Below are 21,139 nucleotides of genomic sequence, written 5' to 3'. Positions count from 1 at the left end.
GGAGTGCAGCCTCCAGAGCCCAGAAATGACCAGAACAGACATGCCAACAACAGAGGGGAGCAGCTACTTGTCACTGGTGACCCCTCGAAGAGCTTCACCACACCCCCATTCCACCTAAAACTCATGACTAATCAGAGCTTAGATAATGGGACTGAAAACACAGAAGCTCAGAAAATAGGTATTTCTCAGATCGCAGACGGGGAAGGACTGTCTCCGCAAAAAACGGCTTGCACAAAGTTCCTGCTTCGCTGTCCCAACTTTTGTTCACTCATGTTGCGACAGATCAGGTCTCTGCCGGTTTTTGGTAGCTCTGACTTTCCATAACAAATGCCAGGGTACCCATCAGGCAGGAGGGATGCCAGAGTGTGTGTGTGCTGGGCGCCTGGTCCCCACTCAGCTCTGACACACGCCGCACACCATCACCAACCGCAGAGACGGAGGCTCATGCCTGTGGCCATGCAAGTTTAAGGAACAGCTTCTGTGTTGAACCTGAGGCTGGGAGTTGCCTTACACAAAATACTGAACCACAAGGCAATCTCTAGGGGCCACCTATGACACAATTTGGCATGTGCTGAGAATTTAGACAGATTTAGTTAGATCTTATGTTCTATCCTCAGACTTGGAAGATGCAAGAGGGCCTCCCTCTGCTTACCACCCGGCTGGTCCAGGTTTGGAAGCAGCAGTGCTGGGATTTAGAAGACCCTGAGCAACAAGGAAAAGGGTCTCTTCTTCCCTCGGGGAACCTGGCCAGTCACTTTGAAGACTGAGGGTGACCCAGGTCTGGGTGGCCGGGGAGGAGGCAAAGGGAAGTCTGTCTGCAGTCATACAATCCCCGGGTCCTCAGCCTGTGCATCCCTGTGCTCTCTGCTTAGCTAAAGACAGGGCTGGGATCCAGCCCGACTTACCCGAGGCCCAGAAATGCCCTGTTCACCGATCAGGCCTGGAGGACCTGTGGGACCAGGTGGACCCTGAAAAGTAAAAGGCCAACGTAAGTGCTGCGTAGAGGCGGCGTTCCGTGAGGAAGCTCAGGACCCAGAGGCCAGAGCCTTGCTCCTGCCGGCCCCAAATCCTGCTCGCGACCACTCTTCAGTCTCGGTGAACAGCAACCCCAACCCAGGACACAAATGGGGAAGTGAGTTTAAAAAACAAATGCAAGGGGCGCCCAGGTGCCTCAGTCAGTTAAGCATCGGACTCTTGATTTCAGCTCAGGTCATGACCTCAGGGTTGTGAGATCAAGCCCCATGTCGGGCTGCACACTCACTGTGGAGTCTGCTTGAGATTCTCTCCTTCTCCCTCTTCCCCCAACCCTCCCCGCCTCCCCCCCCCTTTAAAATAAGTAAAGCAAATCTTTTTTAAAATGCCAAGGAACAGGAGTTCAAACAAAAGCTTATATGCAGATGTGCATAGCAGAACTATTCACAATTTCCAAAAGGTGGAGAGAGCCCAGGTGCCCACTAGCTGACACCTGCATAAACCAGTTGTGGTCTGTCCACACCACAGAATATGACTCAGCCATGAAGAGGAAGGGAGCAGAGACACCTGCTACTACATGGACGGACATCAAAAATATGATACTCAGGGAAGGAAGCCAGATAGGTCACAGAGAATGTGATTCCATTCCCACGAAATTTCCAGGAGAAAGAAATCCACAGAGACAGAAGGGAAATGAGGGGTTTCCAGCTGCTGGGGGAGAGGAGATGGGAGTGACTGCTTGACAGGGAGGGGACTCCTCTGGGGACGGTAAACATGTTTGCAAAGTATATAGAGCTGATGCTTGTACAACATTGTGAATGCACTACCCGCCACCGATTGTTCACTTTACAAAGATTAATTTGCATTCAATTTTGTAAAACTGACTGTCACCTCATTTAAATATAAAAACAAATACCAGAGCATCTGGGAAAGCATCACAGGCATGCAGCCTTGCCGGGGGTACTGACCTGTGAGCCTCGGGTCCCCTGCTCTCCCACCGAGCCTGGCTGGCCGGGGTTGCCCTTGTTGCCCTTGGAAACAAAAGAAGATGGAGGGAAGAGGTCAGGGTGGTTTATGCCAATGTCAGTTGTGTGCTCCACCGTCACATCTGGACAGGGGGACAGGCGAACAGCCCCACGCAGGGAGCGGGGGCCACTGGCACCGTGCCTCCAGGATGAGACACGACACCCTGCAGCCCGTGTCACTCTGCACTCTTATGATGGTTTCCCACTATTTTCAATGTCTACTCAGGACGGCTTTGTGAAATGGGGAGTTCTGCCTTGCACAGGTGAGCAGACAGACACAATTAGATGCTAAAACTGGCCAAGCCCCAGACAAGCAGGCACGTTAAGGCTGAGGGATGCCCAGACACAGTGTCCTCCTTCTCTCGCCTCTATCTCTGCCCCTCATCCCCACGGCCACTCAGTTTCCAGGCCGTTTAGAAGAGGCTCAAGTTAAGGAGTTGGCGGAGAAAGTGGGGGCAGCTGTCTGAGCTCTGTACCTTGGTGGCCAAGGGACAATGTTTTTGGCCCCCTGGCTGGATTGCCCCCCTGCCCTTTGAAAGCACACGGCGAGTCCCGACACGACGGCAGAAAAGAGGTGCCAAGTGAGAGACCTACCTTAGCACCCGCGGGTCCCCTTCGGCCAAAGCCACCCTGTGGAGAAGTCACAGAAACTGAAAGGGAGCCTGGGGACGGAGCCCGGGGCTCTCTGTGATGCGAGCCCCTGAGCACCAGATGCCAAAACTAGCCAGCCCAGGGAAAAGCACAAGAGACATCCTCCCTGCTGCCCTCATCTCCACGAGCTCTTGCTTCCATGCAGCTCTGTTAACCAACCACCCAAATGCAAGCTTTCACAGTTAACTTCAGACCTGCCAAGCAAAATAATGACTCGTTCTGGCTGCACGATCCCAGCCAGCTTCAAACAAGGATGTGAAATGGTAATGTCAACCTGTCCGCTTTATGATCATTTTCCTAACAGTGGGGAGAAGTAATGAAATATGTTCATTCTAATGTCAGGGAGTCCCAAACTCTCCAAATGCTCCTGGCCAAATATAACACACACTCCGTTAAGGAAAGCATTGGGAGTGCATGTATGTGAAACCTAAAAGCCCAACTGTATTTAGTCTGGGCGCATGACTTGGCAACATCGTTCTCGATGTTCCAGGAGTGACCCTTAGTTCAAATACATGTGGGCCTGCTGTGCTAAGTAATCCTTTAATCCGATTTTGTGATGCTTCCTCTCTCATGCAAAGGTTTAGAATGGGAATGCATGAAGGTCCTGGGTGTATCTCTGTGAGGTTAAGGGCAGGTATTCTGGATTCTGTAACACACCAGCTCACATTCTCCGCTCCCAGTGGACCAGCCCAGAGATTTTCTGGGGTGATTGTTCTGCCATTAGTCACTGTGGTGGCAGCTCCTTTAATGGAAGACTTTGGCCTTCTTCCACGGGCGACACATGGACCAGTAGAAGAGGAGAGAGGCCAGGCTACTCCTTGAAAGTAACAATCTGGCTGGCCTCTCCCAAAAAGGGACATCCTGGAACAAGGCCAGAGGCCACCAGTGCTCAATGACGCACAGCTTGGGCCAGAGGCAGCCTCCAGAAGCCTGATGTGGTGGTGTTAAGGGGCAAGGTGGCCCAGAGAGGGACCATTTCACCCCGACATGAACCTGGCATGATGAGGTCATAATAGAATAGAAGGAGGAGGCCAGCAGCCAGGCCTCACCCAGCCTCAAGGGAAGAATGGAGGCTACAAGAGCCCTCGACCACAGCAAATTCAAATCCAAGTTTCTACCTTGCACCTAGAAATCAAACAAATCATATGCATGTCTCTATCTTAAGTCCTTTCATGAAAACAAGCCTTGGCTCTGCTCCCCCACGGAGCTGAAAGCCTGTCATGACCATCGCGTGTGTCCTCAATCCCTGTGTCATTACTCAGCTCCTCAGAATTATCCAGCTCTAATCCTCAGAACTTTCAAGGTGGCCTTTTCAATTCTGTTTTCTTCTGAATTTTAAAAGCATAATTGAAAAAATGATGCCCAAAGCCTATCATCTGATCACGGGTGAAAGTCATTCCTTCCAAAAGCCCTCAGTGCAGGTCACGTCTCTGACGGTCCCCCACCGCCATCGTCCCCCCAGGGTGTGGCTGGTGGAGGTGACATTCTTGCCGAGCCTCCCGTGGCTGTCTGCGCCAGCCAGTGAGCACCTGAAGACTTACTAACTTCCAGACCACCCTCCCCGTGCAGGGACTCTCTCCCCCTTCCAGAACCCCAAGCTCTGGGTTCCCGGGAAGCCACCTGAAGATTGTATACCCAGCTTCCGCTTTATCAACTCTTCAACAGGACTCAAAGAGCCGGCATGCCACCAGCTGTCTTACAACAGACGTTTGTGAAACGTCTCGAAAAGGCAGCTGCAAGACACCATTCACGAGCAAACAGAACCCGGGTGTATCTCTTGAACTCCGGCCTCACAAGCAAACAAACAGTCATTCAACCAGCCTGTATACAACCCGTCAGGCTTGCTGCCCCTCACTCCCTCACTCCCCTGTATTCAGGCTTCTGTTTGGATTTTAAAAATATTTAACAGGGTAAAACCTAGCCAAATATTTGAAAGCAGCAAAGATACTCCTTCTAAAAGCATCTGTTGGATGTGGTTTTTCGCATGGGAAGGAGGCAGAACCAGGAGGTGGGGGAAGAGACAGAGCAGAGAGCAAATTGTAAGAATGAAAAATTTCTATAAGCAGCAAGCTTTGGGTGACAACAGTTCCAGAAATCCCCTTAAAGTCCCTAAATATAAATTGCTGAGTAGTTCTGCCCCAGATCATCTTGGCAACTCTGGGGGCACTTGCTAAATCCCCCTACAGAGCCCCCAAGCCCCAAGAGGCACTCACGTCCTTCCCAGTTTCTCCAGGCCTTCCAGATACCCCGTCTCTCCCTGGGAGACCCTGAAGTGGGGAAAAAAATTTGGCGTAAGATTCTCATCTACGAAGGAGACTGTCCAGCTCTGGCGCATTGCACCAGACACCACAGGAAAAGGGGCACACACCCAGGGGGTGATGCCTGGTGGAATCCCTTAGACAGGAGTCATGACCATCTCCACAAGCCTCTGGCTTGACAAACACCTTCCATGAATATCTAAGGGGAACGAATTCTGCAGAAAGGAAACCCCTCTTGGTGGCAATTGCTTCTGCTCCCTGTTGGGGAGACGCCCTTCACCCGCACACAGGTCCGCTCCCAACCTCGTATGCCCCACAGCCCTGGAGACCACTTTCATGGCCGCTGTGGCTGGGGGAAGCCCTCAGCGAGGGAGGTCTGGGAATGCAGAGTGCCATACCATGGGACCAATGTCTCCAGTTTCTCCTTTGGGTCCTCTCTGCTGACTGTCCCGTCCTGAGTCACCCTGTCAACAACACGGGTCAGAGACATGAGCTGCATAGGCAAGAAAAGGATGCTTGATTTCAGTTTAGGGAAAGAGAAGGAATAAAAGGGTTTGCAGTTTTTCTGGTTCTGTGGCTCTATGAGACCCATGCCAGGCCAGCATCCCATCCTTCAGGCCAGAAGGAGGCAACAGTAACTCCGGGCCCCCGCCCTCCCCAGTGAGGAAGGGCCACTGCCCACCGTCCGGAGCCAAGAGTGGTTGGTGACCCTGTTGTCAGGCTGGCCTGGTGGGAAGGGTGGGCTCTGCGGAACGTGGCCAAAGGGTGGTGGCTCAGGGTCTGACATTTTTGCCACCCTTAATACCTTTCTAACCACCCAATCCTGCTGGATTAAAGTGCCTGAGACCAGCTTTAGGGAAACTTCTGAGGTCTTCCTTTGTATGCTAAGCCTTGCAAACACTTACCTTTGCAGGTAGAAAGCAAACACATCTCCAAAATTGTAAGAAAAGGACAAACCACATATGTTATCAACATATCTGAAGGCAATTTCAAAATTCTGGTTTAAAATTCTTCCTTTCAACCCCCTTTCCCGTGACCCTCTTCTCCAGACATGGGTCTCAACCTGTGGATGAGGAAGTTCCCTTACCGGGTCACCTCGAATTCCAATGTCCCCTCTCTCTCCTTTGTCCCCTTTAGGTCCTTTGTCACCCTAAATAAAAAGCACAGATAGAGACAAAAATCAGGTAGCATTTCTAATTTGTATCTCACCCTTAAACTCATGTTCTTCGGTTCATAAATCTTCAACAGAACAGCATTTCCCATTGCTCATTTACATGAAGGTAAAATGACTTCCAGGTATTTCTCATCTGTTCAGGAAATCCAAATATTAATGGGACCTATTCTGTACCAGACACTAGGGAGTTTTTTAAACAGAACTCACTGGGTCCCTGCACTATGAGACATACTCTTCAAACAAACAAACAAACAAACAAATCTGATGTATCTGTCACAGCTGACAGAGGACAGAGGAGATACCAAGGATGCCGCCCTTGAGGACATCAGGGAAGGCTGCCTGGAGGAAGCAATATATATATATATATATATATATATATATATATATATATATATTCCTTAAGTAAAATGCTTTAGTTTTTCTTTAATGGCAACACTATGGAAACATACTTACTCTTCTACCAGGATTCCCTTTCTCTCCAGAAGAACCAGGCAATCCTTTGTCTCCCTATCAAAGACAATAAGAAAATGTTACTCCCAGCACAATTTCCAGGACCGAGGTATAAGTGCCGGGATGTTCAGGACAGGACGCGGTGTGGACTGAGTGTGAAATCACTTACATCTTCACCGTCAAGACCATCTAGCCCGATTTCTCCTAATTCACCCTGCGAGGGAGCAAGACACGGCGTGAGTATAGAAAGCCATCTGGCAAAGGAAAAATGACAAATACTGGGACAGCTTTAAATTTAAAAAACAAAAACAAGCATAGGTACCTTCTCTCCTGGGAATCCACGAGAGCCCTGGAAGGTAGGGGAAAGGGGAAACATTAGCTCCCTCCTGGAGGCCAAAGAGAAGAGGCTAGAACAGGCTGGGGGCCCCACCCCACCTGAACACCCCAAACCCAAAATTCAGTGCTGGGGACTCATCTGTCTCCCCTGCCCACTCTCCATCACATGGGGATCCTAAGGCTAACTTGCCAGGACCTTGGCTCCCTGGGCAGGAGGGGACTAGGCTCCAAGGCCCTTTTGTGACTATGCGGCCCTGTGGCCCCTTCTCTCCAGCAGCTACTTTCAAACTTCAGCCAACGGAGGAGAAAGAGCACCCAAGCATTTCACATAAGGAACCTTTCAACGTGTGCCGTCCACCCTGCCCCAACACTTCCCTGGCTTCTCTCAGGGTCTGGGGCTGGAGACACTGGCCCCTGGTCCTCCCTCCACGCTGGCCCGTGCATTCTCTGTCCTCGTGACTGCCTCTGGACGTGCCCGTGGGAAACTATGCCACCATCCTCAGGCCACCTTCCCACAGCAGCCAGGGCTGCTGAGCCCACCAGACTTTGGACCTGGCCTCCAATGAGAGGCCACTGAAACCCCTGGGGGTCCTCCTCCCCAAGGAGGCATTTGGGGAAACTGTCTCACTTCCACACATGCCACTGAGTGCCCTCTGCCTGTCGGGGCCCTGGGGCTGTAGTCTCCCCCGACACACACACTCAAGGGTCAGCACACTGTACCTTTACTCCTCTCTGCCCGGGGCAGCCCTGGAAACCTTGTGTGCCGTTCACACCAGGAGGACCGCGCTCACCCTGCCAGGACAGACAAAGGCAGTTATAGGTTGGAGCTCCTTGTCACAAACCTCCACTGAGTTTGCTCTGCCAGGAAAGGCATGTCCTAGAAGGTAGATTTCACTGGGCAGGGATGCTGTTCAACCCCAGTGAAGCCTCCGACACCCCTGCACCCCCAGCCTTGGGCGGTTCCTGTCCCTGGAGGGAGCAGGGCCTGGGAGGGTCTTCAACTCAGAGGGTACCTCCCAGGAGGACCAAAGGTGGGCAGGGCTCTGGGTACTGGGTGCTGGAAGAATCCTTGGCCTGAAGACTCCTCTGCACCATCCCTTGTTCCAAGCATTCCAAAGGGTGCTGGGGTCAACCCTGCACCTAGCACTTCCAGCTGGGACCCCGTGACTTCACATGCTCCCCACCGGGCCCTTTATCCCCATCCCAGGGTCAGCCTTCCTTCTAGGGTCTCAAAGCCTCTCAGACCTCCTGAGTCCCAGGCACTGCTTCCTGAACCCCCAGTGGGATCCTTCGGTGGTCCCCAGTCTCAGAGGCCATCAAGTGTGTCCCTCTGAAACAGGACCAGGGCACCCATACCTCATGCCCACATTGTGCATGTCCTGGTCGTCACACTGTGCTCCACAGTGTAGAGATCTGAGGACAGCTGTTGGGGACGTCAGAAACTGTTTTCCCAGTAGGAAAGTCACTGGAAATGCAGATTATGAAGCCCAGAACCCAACCCCCCGTGTGGGGAGCAAAGAGGGAATAAAAACTTCAAGAACAAATTATTTTGTACTTACGGGGCCGCCCTCATCACCGGGATAACCTCGATAGCCATCTTCCCCAGGAATACCCTAGAACAAAGAAAACCAGTTCCTCAGTTAAAGCCCATAGTTCTCTTTGTTCCACCTTCAAATGTCTCCACCAACCCCTTCCTTCAATAGAGCAGTGGCACCGATTAGCATGGCTTTAGCTGTTCCCTTGAACTTGGGCTTCCACTCATTATTCCAGCGTAATTAATCAGGATCTTTCAGGCTGATCTACCAAGAAATTCTGTTTGTTTCCTGTAACTTAGACACATTTGCTCAGAATCCTGCTGATCATCCACAGGGAGGCGGTCAGTGACGCCCACCAGTCAGGGATGCCCACCAATATTAACAGTATTTTGTAAAATGAAGAACAATGTATAAAAGAACAGATGCCCTCACCCTGAGGAAGGAGAGAAGGCGGTGGGCATCCAGCGCCCCTTGGCCCTCCTGCTGCACCCTTGGGACTCGCTGAGATCTAGCCCCAGGTGTAAGGGTGGGCAAAGTCGCCTTACCTTTGGTCCGATGCTGCCAATGGGCCCGCGGTCTCCCCTTTGTCCAGAGCATTTGCAGGGAACTCCACAGCAAGCTTTCTCAGCAATGTTGTCCTACCAAAAGGAAAAGAAAGTTCAAGTCTCAACAATGCCTAGAAAAAAAACAAAGAGCATAAATATGCTGTGAAGGTCCAAATCTGCGTGCGTGGCTTTCTCAGTGAGAGATGAAGTTCTGCCCGTGTGGCATTCCCTCCGAGACTGGCTTAGCATCAGGATGGCAGTGGGAAGTCATAAATGGGAGCATGAAGAGCAACCAAGGTCAAAGAGATCTTATTCACGGTGTCACCTCAGGCTGGGCCTTATTTCTAGAAGTTTCCAACATGCAGCTTCCAATTTCAAACGTTAAACATAACTCACGTATTCTCAAATGCAAAGAGCAAGACGTAAGACACAAATTGCATATGGCGCAGACAGGAGGATCTCCAGGATAGAGATCCATACACCCTTCCTCACAACCATGGTTAGAGCACAGATTATGCTGTTCACCCAAAGGAAGCCTTGGGAACAGCCCCCATGTGGGGGCAGACCCCAGTGACCTGCTTCTTAACCACCAGGACCACCACTCTGGGTCACCAGTGGGGCCACCCTCAGCAGACACCCTCGACATTCCCTTCCTATCCTAGCCCCTGACTTTGCGGGAAAGCGCAGGCCCAAGAAACATTTCCGACTTTTCAACTCATGGTGGTCAAACGCTTTTCTTGCCCTGGGCTTCTTAGAGATTTCACGTTCTTCCATGTCCCAGATACAGCAGCTAACACAACTCCTTCCACCCAATAACAAAATAAAATCCTAAAGCCAGGTCTGGGAATAAGGGACAGTCAGTTTGTCCCACAGCCCACTCTTGCCAGCAGCAAACAATCCCTAAATTGACCACTCAGCCCACATCCCCCAAAGGTCTGCCACACTCCCAACCCAGGAGCTAGTATTTCCAGCTGAGAGAGAGAGGCTGAACCCACGCACTGGGAAGCTTCATGGGGGCACCTTTATCTCCTCCAGAGGAAACTAGGAGAGAAAGCAACGGAGAGGCACCTCTGCCCAGAAATGGTCTTTCTTTTCCTGCATAGCCTTGTTTTCACGTGCAAGCTTTCTGATGCTGATGACACTCTTCCTTATTTGGGGACAATCACTCTGACGTTTCACCTTCATGGCAAGCTTATGAAGAGCAAGATGCTCATGAGGGGGAGCAGAGGAAATGGCCAGGTGACACCAGCAGCAGTATGCCTAGAGACCCACCATATCATGGGCTGTTCTCCCAGCTCTTGGATACCTCGGTTTCCAGGACTTGCACTGGAGGTGGCAACAAGGCAGGTCCCTCCCAAATGAATTAAATGAATTGAATTATTGAATTACCTACCCAAAGGTCCCCTCTGCCATTCATTGGGCAAAAGAAAAAAAAATGCCTTCGTTATCTGAAGATGACAAAGAATTTGGTATCTAGACTGGTTTGTGGGGAGAGGCATAGAAACTCACAAGCTGCTCTGCCAGCTCATAATCAAGGTCCAGCAAGTTGAGCCTCAGTGGTCGGCTGTACAGAAAGCCTCGCCCGAACTCCAGCTGCATCAGCTGCTCCAAGTTGGCTACACGTTCAAGGCCCACCAGGATCAGAGCGTGGACCCCTGCAAGGAGAGACATTCAGGGCAGCTCAGCCAGCATTCCAAGCCACAACCTCTCTGCCCTCATGACTTTCTATTTTTAAAGAAAATTCAGTGTAAAATGTGGCCTTTACCTGAACTGTATGGCATCAAACTAGTTAGCTACTCTGAAGAATTCACATCCGGGAACTTTGGACACCTCTCAGGCAATTGTTTCAGCTCTATAACTAAGCTGATCAGGAGAAATGCTGGAGGTGACGTCACAAAGCATGTTCATACATTCTAGCCTTCTGTGCTATGGAGGGGATCCCTGACAGCCCCAGGCAGCTGACAGAGGTTCAGGCTGTGGGAAGGAGCCCCAGGGGTCCTGCAGAGGACTCCTGCCTCTCATCCTGGCCAACTTCTCATGGTTAGAAAGCTCACAACCCACCTTCTTGTCGGAGTTCCTCAGATGCCTTTTGTAAATCAGCCAGACTTCCATCCACTCCATCCGTAAAATGAATGACCACCTACAAATAAAGAACAGGTCAAACCCCAGCCACAATTAGAAGGAAAGAGTACAGACTCTCAGAGGGGAGATTGGACAGTTCAAAGCCTCCACCTTACAGTTGAGGACACTGGGGCCAACATTGAGAAGCCATCATCTCCCGTGCATAGCTCTTTAATACTCTGCACTAAATGAGGGATAAAATAAATAAGGCGATTGTGGTGTTTGATTTACTAAAAAAAAAAAAAAAAAAAAAAAAACACCACACAATAAAAGTAAAGAGTTTATCTCATTTTCCTATTTATGTGATATAGTTTCTAGAAATTGTGTGTATGTCTGTGTGTGTGTGTGTGTATTTATGTTTGTTATGGGTTGATCTAGGCCCCTCCAAATATCATATGTTGAAGACTTAACCTTCAGTACTCCAGAATATGACTGTATTTGGTGATAAGGCTGTTAAAGGGTCATTAAATTCAGTGACGTCATTGGGGTGGGCTTTCACCCATGGGCTTGTCTCCTTCTAAGAAGAGGAGATTGGGACACAGATACACAGAGGGAAGACCATACAGAGACAGAAGGAGAAGGTGGCCTTCTGGAGACCGAGGACAGAAGCCTCTGAGGACCAACCCAGCATACACTCTGATCTCAGACTTGCAGCATCTCTGGGACTGTGAGAATAAATTTCTGTTGTTTCAGCCATCCAGTCTGTGGTTATCTGCTATGGCATCTGAGCAGACTAGTAGAGTGTGTGTGTGTGTGTGTGTGTGTGTGTGTGTTTTCACACTATATCTGTATAGGTATATATATGCATGTATCTACACATCCCATGGAGAGAAAGAGAGAGAAACAGAGCATGATGTCCTTGATGGGTAGGACTACAATTAAACATGAATTATTCATAACTTCAACTCAGTCCAACTTAATTGCTGGTTTCCAGGAATTGTTTTTTTAGAGCACCAGTAAAACTACTGAAATGAGGAAGATACAACATTTCAGACTATTATGATCAGTTGGCGATAAAGCGTGTTTATGTTCAGTGCTGTCAATATATAGTTATAGATAAAGAACACTTTGGGGAAAGGGGCATCTGGACATCGAGGTGCTCCCCCTGACCACTAGAAGTCCAGACACTGCACAGGAAGCTGAAAGAAGGGGAACCCATGCTCACCTTTACATTGTCTGGTGAGGACTGTCTGAACTTGTTCTGATAGACCTTCAGCGTGTCCGCAGTGAGGACATAGGGGTGCTGCCCACGCATGTTCCGGAACTTCTCAAACAGCTCCGGCTGGTACTCGGCGAAGTCAAAGGCCTCCACGGGACCTGAGGGCGTGTTGGCTACCACTGACACGCGCACATTGGGCATCTGGCCACCGCTGCAGCTGATTCTTTGCATCTGGCTGATTCTATTCAAGATGGCGTCCACCTTGGACTCAAGGCCCTTCTGGGTCACAAATACATTCTGATCTCTTGATCCATCAAACCCCAGAATCACATCCAGGTTACAGGCTGCAAAAGGGAAATACGCAAGGAGATCTAAGTCAGGTGGCCGAGATGAGTCGGACACACAGGTACAGCTCCAGGACCAGCACCGGGCATCATGCTCGAGGGCAAAACCAGATCCTCTACATATGAGCTTGGAGAAGCAATCCAGTCTGCCTCTCTCTTGGGGAACACTGGTGCTGACTCTTGGGAACTGAGAGTGTAGGCCATTTTAATGGGTTTGCTTTTCTGGGATGTTAATCCGTTTTGGCCTGCTCTCTAGTCAGTGTTTACATGCATCCCCAGATTGTGCTTTAAGTTAAATGCACTTGAGAACTCAAATACTCTGATCTCAAATAGCTGATCTAATAAAACCTATAAACAGAAACAGGGATCAATCAGTCTGAATTATTTGGGGGATCCAGGAACAGAGGGAAAAAGTAAATCTTGGAAGAACAACAAAATACAGACTTCCACCCTTGCCTGAAAGATAACATATCCTTCTCAATAAAAAGGACAGGCGGTTGCCAGGACCCAACCCACCCAGATATAGGAAAAATGCCCAAAGCAGCCGAAGGCTCAAGGAAGCCATGGGCCAGCACCAGGCACCTAAATAACAAGTCCTAAACATCCGCATGACAGGATAAAAACGTGCAGGTAAAGCAGATCGTTACCTTTGGAAATATCAGTCACACCCGGACATAAGGTTTCGTGCATTGCGTCATGCAGAGTTTCCAGAACTTGCTCGCTCAATTCAGACAGCTCCTGGACGTTCCCCACTCGGAACCCGGTAGCACTGTTTGACGCTATTTTCCCAATCTCCTCTGAGTCGATGTTCTTCACGCCCACGGCAAACACTTTGACACCTTTCTGGGTGAGTGCCAGGCTGGCCTCCTGGGCATCCTCCACCGACTTTCCACCCGTGATCACAAAGGCGATCTGAGGGACCCTCTGATCCAGGCGGCTGCCTGCCTCCGGCACAAAGTGATTCACCCGCAGGTGCTCGATGCCCACCTTGGTGTTTGCGTGTCTCCCCCCTTTGTAGACCACTTTTTTGATGGCATCTATAATCTGCTCCTTGGTGGAATAGTCCTTCAGGAAGAACTCATCAGTGGGGTCAGAGTTGTACTGGACCAGCCCAACTTGAATGGAGTCACCCCCCTCATACAGAGTGTCCACAATTTCAGACACGAAACGGAGCACTTCCTGGAAACTGTCCCTCCTGAAATTGATGGAGCCATCCAACAGGAACACAATGTCTGCTTTCTTTTTCTCTAAAAATGATTAAAATGGAAATGAGGAAAAATCCTGTTTCCATAGCCACACCAAATACACAATGTCTAAAGTAATTGGAATAAGACATTCCCATAACATATTCACAGTGAACACCTTTGCTTTATTCCTGGACTCTATAGTTCCTAAATTCACACCCACCATGATGCTAAAAACAAGATAAATGATAAATCACCTGAACGAAAAGATAAGAGACAGAAGGACTCGGGGAAACTGAGAACTGATTCTGATTATCCCATGCAAAATGGTATCACGTCACAGATTCAGCGGTCCATAAACTCAGATGTTTTATTTTTTTTTTATTTTTTTTTTTTAAGATTTTATTTACTTATTTGACAGACAGATCACAAGTAGGCAGAGAGGCAGGCAGAGAGAGAAGGGAGGAAGCAGGCTCCCTGCCGAGCAGAGAGCCCGATGCGGGGCTCGATCCCAGGACGCTGGGACCATGACCTGGGCCGAAGGCAGCAGCCTTAACCCACCAAGCCACCCAGGCGCCCCCATAAACTCAGATGTTTTAGCAAATGCCACTAACCCCTTTCCTTCTGGCCAAAAATAAACAATGATGTCTGACAGGAGTCGAGGGAGATGAGCTAGAGGCAGATCAAAAAAAGGGCTGGGAGAAGCAGGTTGGAAAATGGGAAGCAGACCCCATACACCTTTGGAGAATTGCTTGCCCACATGCTAAGAGCTTCATGGAAGCCTGCCGAAACTCAATGGCATCTGGGGGTAATTTCCTAATTATAATCAAGCTATCAAGACTGGAGTAAAAGAGGGGCATGGATTAGCTAACCTCCAAGGTTTCATCCTATTCTGAGAGCCAATGAATCTATGGCTAATCCTAACGCTCCTTCGCAGAACCTTTCAATGGCACTGTGAGTAGCCTCCGAGAAGCCTCACGGAGGAATCCTTAACCATGTTTCTTAGGCTATGTTTCCTTCCACAGTTTCAACTGGATCATTTGTCCAGTATTTAGTTTCTAATTTTATGTGCAGCAACAGCCCTAACAGATGAAAATTATTAAAATAAATGCTGATGATATTTTTCAATTAAAATATAACTGATGATGTGCTCTGTAGTTACAGGTCCCACGGGTCATACCTGGCCGTGAGGGAGAAGGTACGTCCACTCCTGGAGGCGCAGGCGTGACCCCAGAGGGTCCAAAGGCGTGCATGACCCTGTCTTCTATGCTGGGGAGCTCTTTGAACTCTCGCACCGTGAAGATGAGCCTAGGGTCATTGGTGATGGTCTGTAGCTCCGTTCTGTCGATATTTCGGTCTCCGACTCCTAAACTCACAATCCCTGAGGAGCTAATCACCTGTGAAAATCTGGAAATATCATCCTGGGATTTTCCACCCAAAAAGAGAACCAGGTGTTGGGGCACCCCGTCTTCTATCCGGCTCCCAGCAGACTTAACAAAGAGGTTTCTTGCCACAAATTCCAGAGCTTTGCCAGTGTTCAGTGGGGACCCCCCTTTGAACCTCAGGCGACGTAAGGCATCGAGCACAGCGGCCTGGGATTTATGGGTCTTCAGGAAGAATTCTGGGAAGACGTCGTTGCTGAATTGTACAACCCCAATCCTCACTTTATTGGGGCCAATGTTGAGTCTGCGAACGATCTTGATAACAAAGTCCCGAATATGTGCAACGTCATCAGGCTTGATGCTGTCAGAGCTATCAATTAGGAAGACAATGTCCGCAGCATCGCTCTCAATAGCTGTGGGCAGAAAGAAAAGAAGAGGAAAACTCGGTACACGACTCGCTGTTTCTCTGGTTTTGTTTCTGCTTGCGTTTCTGAACTTTGCCTTCCATTGCACATTATTAATTAACTTTATAATTATAAGCTGAGGTACATGTGCTTATCTCTTGAGCTTTTTAAAATTAATCACTAAAATTTGGGCCTTTTCTACCAAAACAGTTTCTGCTTTTTGAATTATTCAAGGTTCTCCAAAACTTTCTACGTTTACTTTATTTTGATTTTGGCTTTGCAGTCTGGGTTACAACTCGTTTTTAAAAAGTGCAAACAGCATTTAGAAACAGGATTATCAGAATCTACAGAATTATGAGCTGTTACTTCAGAAGGGATCAAGATCACCCAGAGCAACATCTTTGGTGGACAAGGAGAGAGAGACAACTGAGATCAAAGGGCCTCTCTGTCCAAGGCCACCACTCACATAGGGACACCTGGAGAATGCCAACTCTCTCCCAGTGTGCCACAACAGCTCCCCATGTGATTGACTCATGGGATTTCCTCTTGCCTAGCATTTACACAATTTTTTTGTCTTCATTGTTATTGTCCCTATTTTCTTTATATGAATCAATCCATTTTTAACTACAAAACTAATCAACAAGTCCTGGGGAAAATGAACCATGTTTTCCTTTTAGTTAGAATTCTAGGTCCTTCTTGGTTGTCATTTTATTGAGCTACTCATACATTGCCACTCAACAAATTCAACCTCTTTGCCTCATAAATCCCTCGGCTACTTATAATGGAAACACAGCACAGCAAAAGCTGAGCAAGTCATGGAATTGAGCCATTAATATTAAGAAAGAGAAAAGTTGGACCAGTACACACATCCAGGCCTTGGGTTCTCCTATAGAATACAAAAGATTTCACAGGACATCAACACCAGAATCACACATGCATACACAGTGACAAAAAGAAGACAAAAATAACCAAACACCTGTCATCCTGGCTAATAGGAATGACTGCTGCTTCTTTACCAATTACAGCTTTAGCCATAGGATGTAGAAAGATACCTAATCACAGAATTACTTTCACTGCTTGACAATAGTTGATCCAGCCAAATTGCCATATCCTTCAGCCTTCCACAAAACTGCCTACCACGAACTCAAATCCTATCCTAAGTCCATTCTAATGCCCTCTTACTGAGATGCTCCATGGTTCCCCACCATGTGCATCTTCCCTCCTTTCAACAAGCAATAGACATAACTAGTTCAATGTCAGGTGCCCCTTTATTTTATTTTAACTTATCATGAGTTCCATGGACCTCTGAACTTGTTATATTTTTATATCGAAAAAAAAATACTCAGAGAACAACAACAAACAGTCCATCTTACCTGGAGAAGGATAGCGAGTGCTGGCCAGGATCCTCTGTATCTGTTCTGAAGTTAGGGTTGTGATGGGGGTCAGCAGTTTCTGCTCTAGGCTGGGCAGTTCCCGGAATGTGCTCACTGAGAACACATATTCAGGGCTCAGGGAGATCTTAACCAACTCTTCCTGGTCTGCATTCCTTGCGACGGTAAATGGTGCCACACCAGACTGCTTGAGCTCGGCTGCAGAATCGTCTACCTCATCATCAGACTTCCCAGATGAAATGAGGACCAGGAACTGAGGGACACCCTCTTCAATCCGGCTTCCCAGGGGCCTCTTGAAGATATTCCTTGACACGTACTCCAGGGCACTCCCAATGTTGACTTGCCTCCCACCTTTGGGCCTCAGCCGCCTCACTGCATTCTGTACTTCATCCTTACTGGAATGGGCATTCAGCAGGAATTCCACCTTGGGGTCCTCGCTGAACTGGATGACCGCCACCCGAGTCGTGTCAAAGCCCACGTCCAGGTAGTCAACCAGCCTCTCAATGAGGGTGCGGATGTACTGAAATTCAGGACCAGCACTTTGGGACCCATCAATGAGAAAGACCACATCCTTCTTGCTTCCAACACCTGCGAATCACATGTTATCATGGGCTTCACCTTTGCAGGCACCAAATTCTTAGTGTTAATGAATCACCTCCCAGTTTGTCATGGAATCACCACCCAACAGGCAAGGTATCTTCATTCTGACTATTCTAGTTAAAATACAGATCAGGGTGAGTTCAGAGGGGATTTGTAAAGATTTAGATAACTCTTTTAAAAGGAGATTGAGGCACTACTGGAGGGGGAAGCAGGCATCAAGAGATAGTCTTTAAGAAAGAAGAAGAAGTGAAGTGTTTTTATCCAGAAGGGAATCGTCCTTCCCATCCTTGGTGGAGAAGCAGTGAGGCAGGAGAGAGAATGGTGGATGGCGCCCTTGAGTAGGTGAGAGGGGCAGATGCCCAGGAGGCAGAGACGGATCACCTGGGAACAGGTGGGGCTGAGATATAGACAGCAGTGCTGAAAAAAGGGAAGTGTAGAGGTAGGAGGGTAGGAAGAAGGCAAACATAGAAAACAGTCATTTTGAAGAGTGGGAGAGCAAATATGCTGTAGAAATACATGCTCGTATTTAAAGTAAAGAAGTCACATGTGCACTATGACAAGATTTCCAAACTGCATTCTTGAGAACCCTGGTACCCAGGGTGCACCATATAGAAGGACCCTGCAGTCACATACATTTTGGAAATGTGGCATTCTCTTACTGAATTGGAGAAATACAATACACATCAACTGGGGGGAGTGGGATAAGCTTTGCTTATCCCACGGTTTCCCAGATTTATTTCACCACAAACCCTTTAGAACATTCCACAGAAGCCTGTGAAGCATACTGTACTCGGTTCTGGACACCAGCAAAGAAAAGCCAGCCCTTCTCAACTGCACCATGTCAGTCGTCCTCACCTCCTTCATTCACCCAAAGGGCACCATATCCAGCATCTGACTGTTGTCTCCCTTGCTTCTACTTTTCCCTTCTTTTTGTTCCCCTCTGCCTTTCCTTCCTCCCCCCCACCCCCAGAGGGCACTCTGTAGAAGGTAAGTCACTGCTGCCTCCTCAGTACTGAGACCCTCTCTACCAAGTGCCCAGAGCAGGCAGGTCCTCGGTGGGGACTGTGAGGGGCAATATATCTCAGCCGTCTTCATTCTCAGTGGCCAGGCTCACACTGATTTCTAGCTTATTATAACCAGGCCTACAAAAGCAGAATAGGAAAGATGAAATAGAATGGACTGCAGCTCTAAGAGCAAGGTGTACTCCTGCCATTTAAGACATTTACTTCTCAACACCAGCCACATTTAAGAACAGTCATCACACTTCGGCTCTGGAAATACCAATATTTCAGAGACTGTGCCCCAGCTTGAGGGACCCTGTGGTCATGTCCCCTCCCTGATCACAGAAGGCTGCCAGGGACAGCTCAGAACTGATATTGAGCTGGTGTCATCAGTGAGACAGCCCCACCCCTCCCAATATTATGCAGAAGTCTCTACATAGACTTAGGGGTCAGCACGCTTCGAAAATTTAATTTAACCCAAAACATGAATTGTAGCATGTCCCAACCCCCCTCCCACGTCTGGCCACTGAGAGCAAAGGCATATGGCCCCTAATTCTTCATGAAAGGCCAGTTTTCACCCAATATGGCAGAAAAAAACAACAGAGGACACTTCAGAGCCCATAGTCCAAACAACTAGCCCCTGCGGTTTCTAGGAATAATGACCCAAGGAATGCCCTCCTTACCCGGGCTCGTTGGGGGGAGCAAAACTGGCTGCAACCTCCTTAGTTCTTCCCGGTTGAGCTGGATGACTCTGTCGGAGATCACGGGCTGGATGGTCCCCAGCTGCCGGAAGGTAGGAATGGCCACGGCAAAGTCGGGGATGAAGGAGATGGTCTGCATCTCCGTGATGTCAGCATTCCCGATGCCGATGCCGATGGGCACTGCCCCTCCTCTCTTCAGGACGACCGAGGGACCCCTCACGTCATCCCCAGACCTGTCTGCTGTGAGGACAATCAGGAGCTGGGGGACACCTTCTGCTATCCTGCTTCCAGCCGAGCTAATCAGGATATTCCTCAGGACGAAGTCCAGGGCAGCCCCAGTGTTGGGAGTCGGCCCTCCCAGTAGGTTCAGCCTGCGTACAGCGCTGACCACACTCTGCTGATCCATGTAGGAATTTAGGTAGAACTCGGGTCTGGTCCGGTCACTGTACTGCACCACGGCCACACGAACCCGGTCTGGGCCCACATCCAGGCTCTCCACCACTCTCTGGACAAATTCTTTCAGCAGAGGGAAGCCGCTCCTGACGCCCTCGGAGCCATCAATCAGAAATACCACATCCTTTTCACCTGAAACTGGGAGGGAGACAGCCTCAATGACACAAGGGGCCCAAAGGGACCATCTGCTGTGGGTCATGATTGGGTTGAATAATGGCCCCACACAGCTATCCAATTCAGAATCCTCAGGCCTTATGGAGGGGGCTTTGCAGGTACGATTACATGAAGTGTTTGGGGGATGAGGAAATTATCCTGGATTTTCCAAGTAGACTCAGTATAATCAATCATGTGTAAGAGGGAGATAAGGTGAAAAGCGATTAAGGAGAAGCTCTAAGGGAGGAAGCAGAAGCCAGAGAAGACAGAAGAGGCTCTGCCTCTGCTTTGCAGATGCAGGTAGGGGCCCCAAGCCAAGGAGTGTGGGTCGCACAAGGCCAGGGAATGCACAAACCATGAGAACCTCCACAAGGAATGAAATCTGTTTGAAACCTCGCTTTTAGCCCAGTGAAACTGATTTTGGATTGCTCACCTCTAAAACTGGAAGACAATGAATCCATTTTCTTTTAAGCCACTAAGTTTATGGTAATTTGTTACTGCAGAAATCAAAAATGAATATAGCAATGTAGAGAGATGATAGATAGATAGGTAGGTAGGTAGATGATAGCCCTTTATCAAGAACTTTATCAAGAACTTCTTGATGCTTGAGCAGCATTGTGAATTTTCAAAGGTATACTCGGGAAAGTGTTGGGTGGAGAGACAGGATGGCAGAACCCACGTAACCATAAGCACATTACATAGATGGGAGCTCTCGAATGATTTGCTGCAAGTCACAGTGGATCAGTGGGGAAAAATGGAGACCAGATGTCAGGCTTATAGTTCAAAACCAGCAGTGTATGTCTGAAGAGTCAATGCAAAAGTTCTAAATTATCAGTTTTCAATAAAAAGATTTATACTTGAAATTAATTACTCTTTTCACTGCATTTTTATCAACAAATGGAAAGCGGTTAAACACAAAGTCATGGTAACACAGATCAGCAGTTGGAAATTCCAGTGCTGCATTTACAGTGGAAATTTACCCGCCTCTCATCACACCTTATATTCTTAAAGAATGAGTTGTGGATGAATTACAGCACAGTGAGACCCACTTAAAGTAAGACATTAGAGGACTACGAAGCTGTAGACTGTTTTAGCTATAACGCATCCATGTTATGTGGCTTCTATTGGGCATAGTGTAGAAACAGTGTTTGTAAAGTATTCTTAACTCTTAATATGTCTAAATCTTTATCATCTAATTATGAAATATCTACCTAATTATGAAATATTCTAATGTCACCCTGATTCTCCTGATTTCCCTGAGAGCAGTTAGACAATAAAGTGGAAGAAGAAAGAGCCAGCA

At 48.6% G+C, this 21,139-nt stretch overlaps 1 protein-coding gene across 1 annotated transcript in view; it reads right to left on the bottom strand.

Annotated features, from left to right (window-relative positions):
• Positions 1–21,139, bottom strand: part of COL6A3 (collagen type VI alpha 3 chain) — a gene marked incomplete at its 5' end in the record, with an annotated part of 63,010 nt that overhangs the window by 25,997 nt on the left and 15,874 nt on the right. Inside the window, 19 exons of the mRNA XM_080799422.1 lie at positions 906–968; positions 1,941–2,003; positions 2,592–2,627; positions 4,862–4,915; positions 5,305–5,370; positions 5,994–6,056; positions 6,534–6,587; positions 6,700–6,744; positions 6,853–6,879; positions 7,587–7,658; positions 8,426–8,479; positions 8,947–9,039; positions 10,456–10,601; positions 11,008–11,086; positions 12,233–12,570; positions 13,218–13,817; positions 14,935–15,549; positions 16,914–17,519; positions 19,216–19,824. Of these exons, the coding sequence (XP_080655548.1) occupies positions 906–968; positions 1,941–2,003; positions 2,592–2,627; positions 4,862–4,915; positions 5,305–5,370; positions 5,994–6,056; positions 6,534–6,587; positions 6,700–6,744; positions 6,853–6,879; positions 7,587–7,658; positions 8,426–8,479; positions 8,947–9,039; positions 10,456–10,601; positions 11,008–11,086; positions 12,233–12,570; positions 13,218–13,817; positions 14,935–15,549; positions 16,914–17,519; positions 19,216–19,824 (3,683 nt within the window). The remainder of the gene's footprint in view (positions 1–905; positions 969–1,940; positions 2,004–2,591; positions 2,628–4,861; positions 4,916–5,304; positions 5,371–5,993; positions 6,057–6,533; positions 6,588–6,699; positions 6,745–6,852; positions 6,880–7,586; positions 7,659–8,425; positions 8,480–8,946; positions 9,040–10,455; positions 10,602–11,007; positions 11,087–12,232; positions 12,571–13,217; positions 13,818–14,934; positions 15,550–16,913; positions 17,520–19,215; positions 19,825–21,139) is intronic.

The sequence above is a fragment of the Martes martes genome, assembly GCF_963455335.1.
Source record: "Martes martes genome assembly, chromosome: 3".
Lineage (NCBI taxonomy): Eukaryota > Metazoa > Chordata > Mammalia > Carnivora > Mustelidae > Martes > Martes martes.
This window is presented reverse-complemented; position numbering and strand designations above follow the sequence as displayed.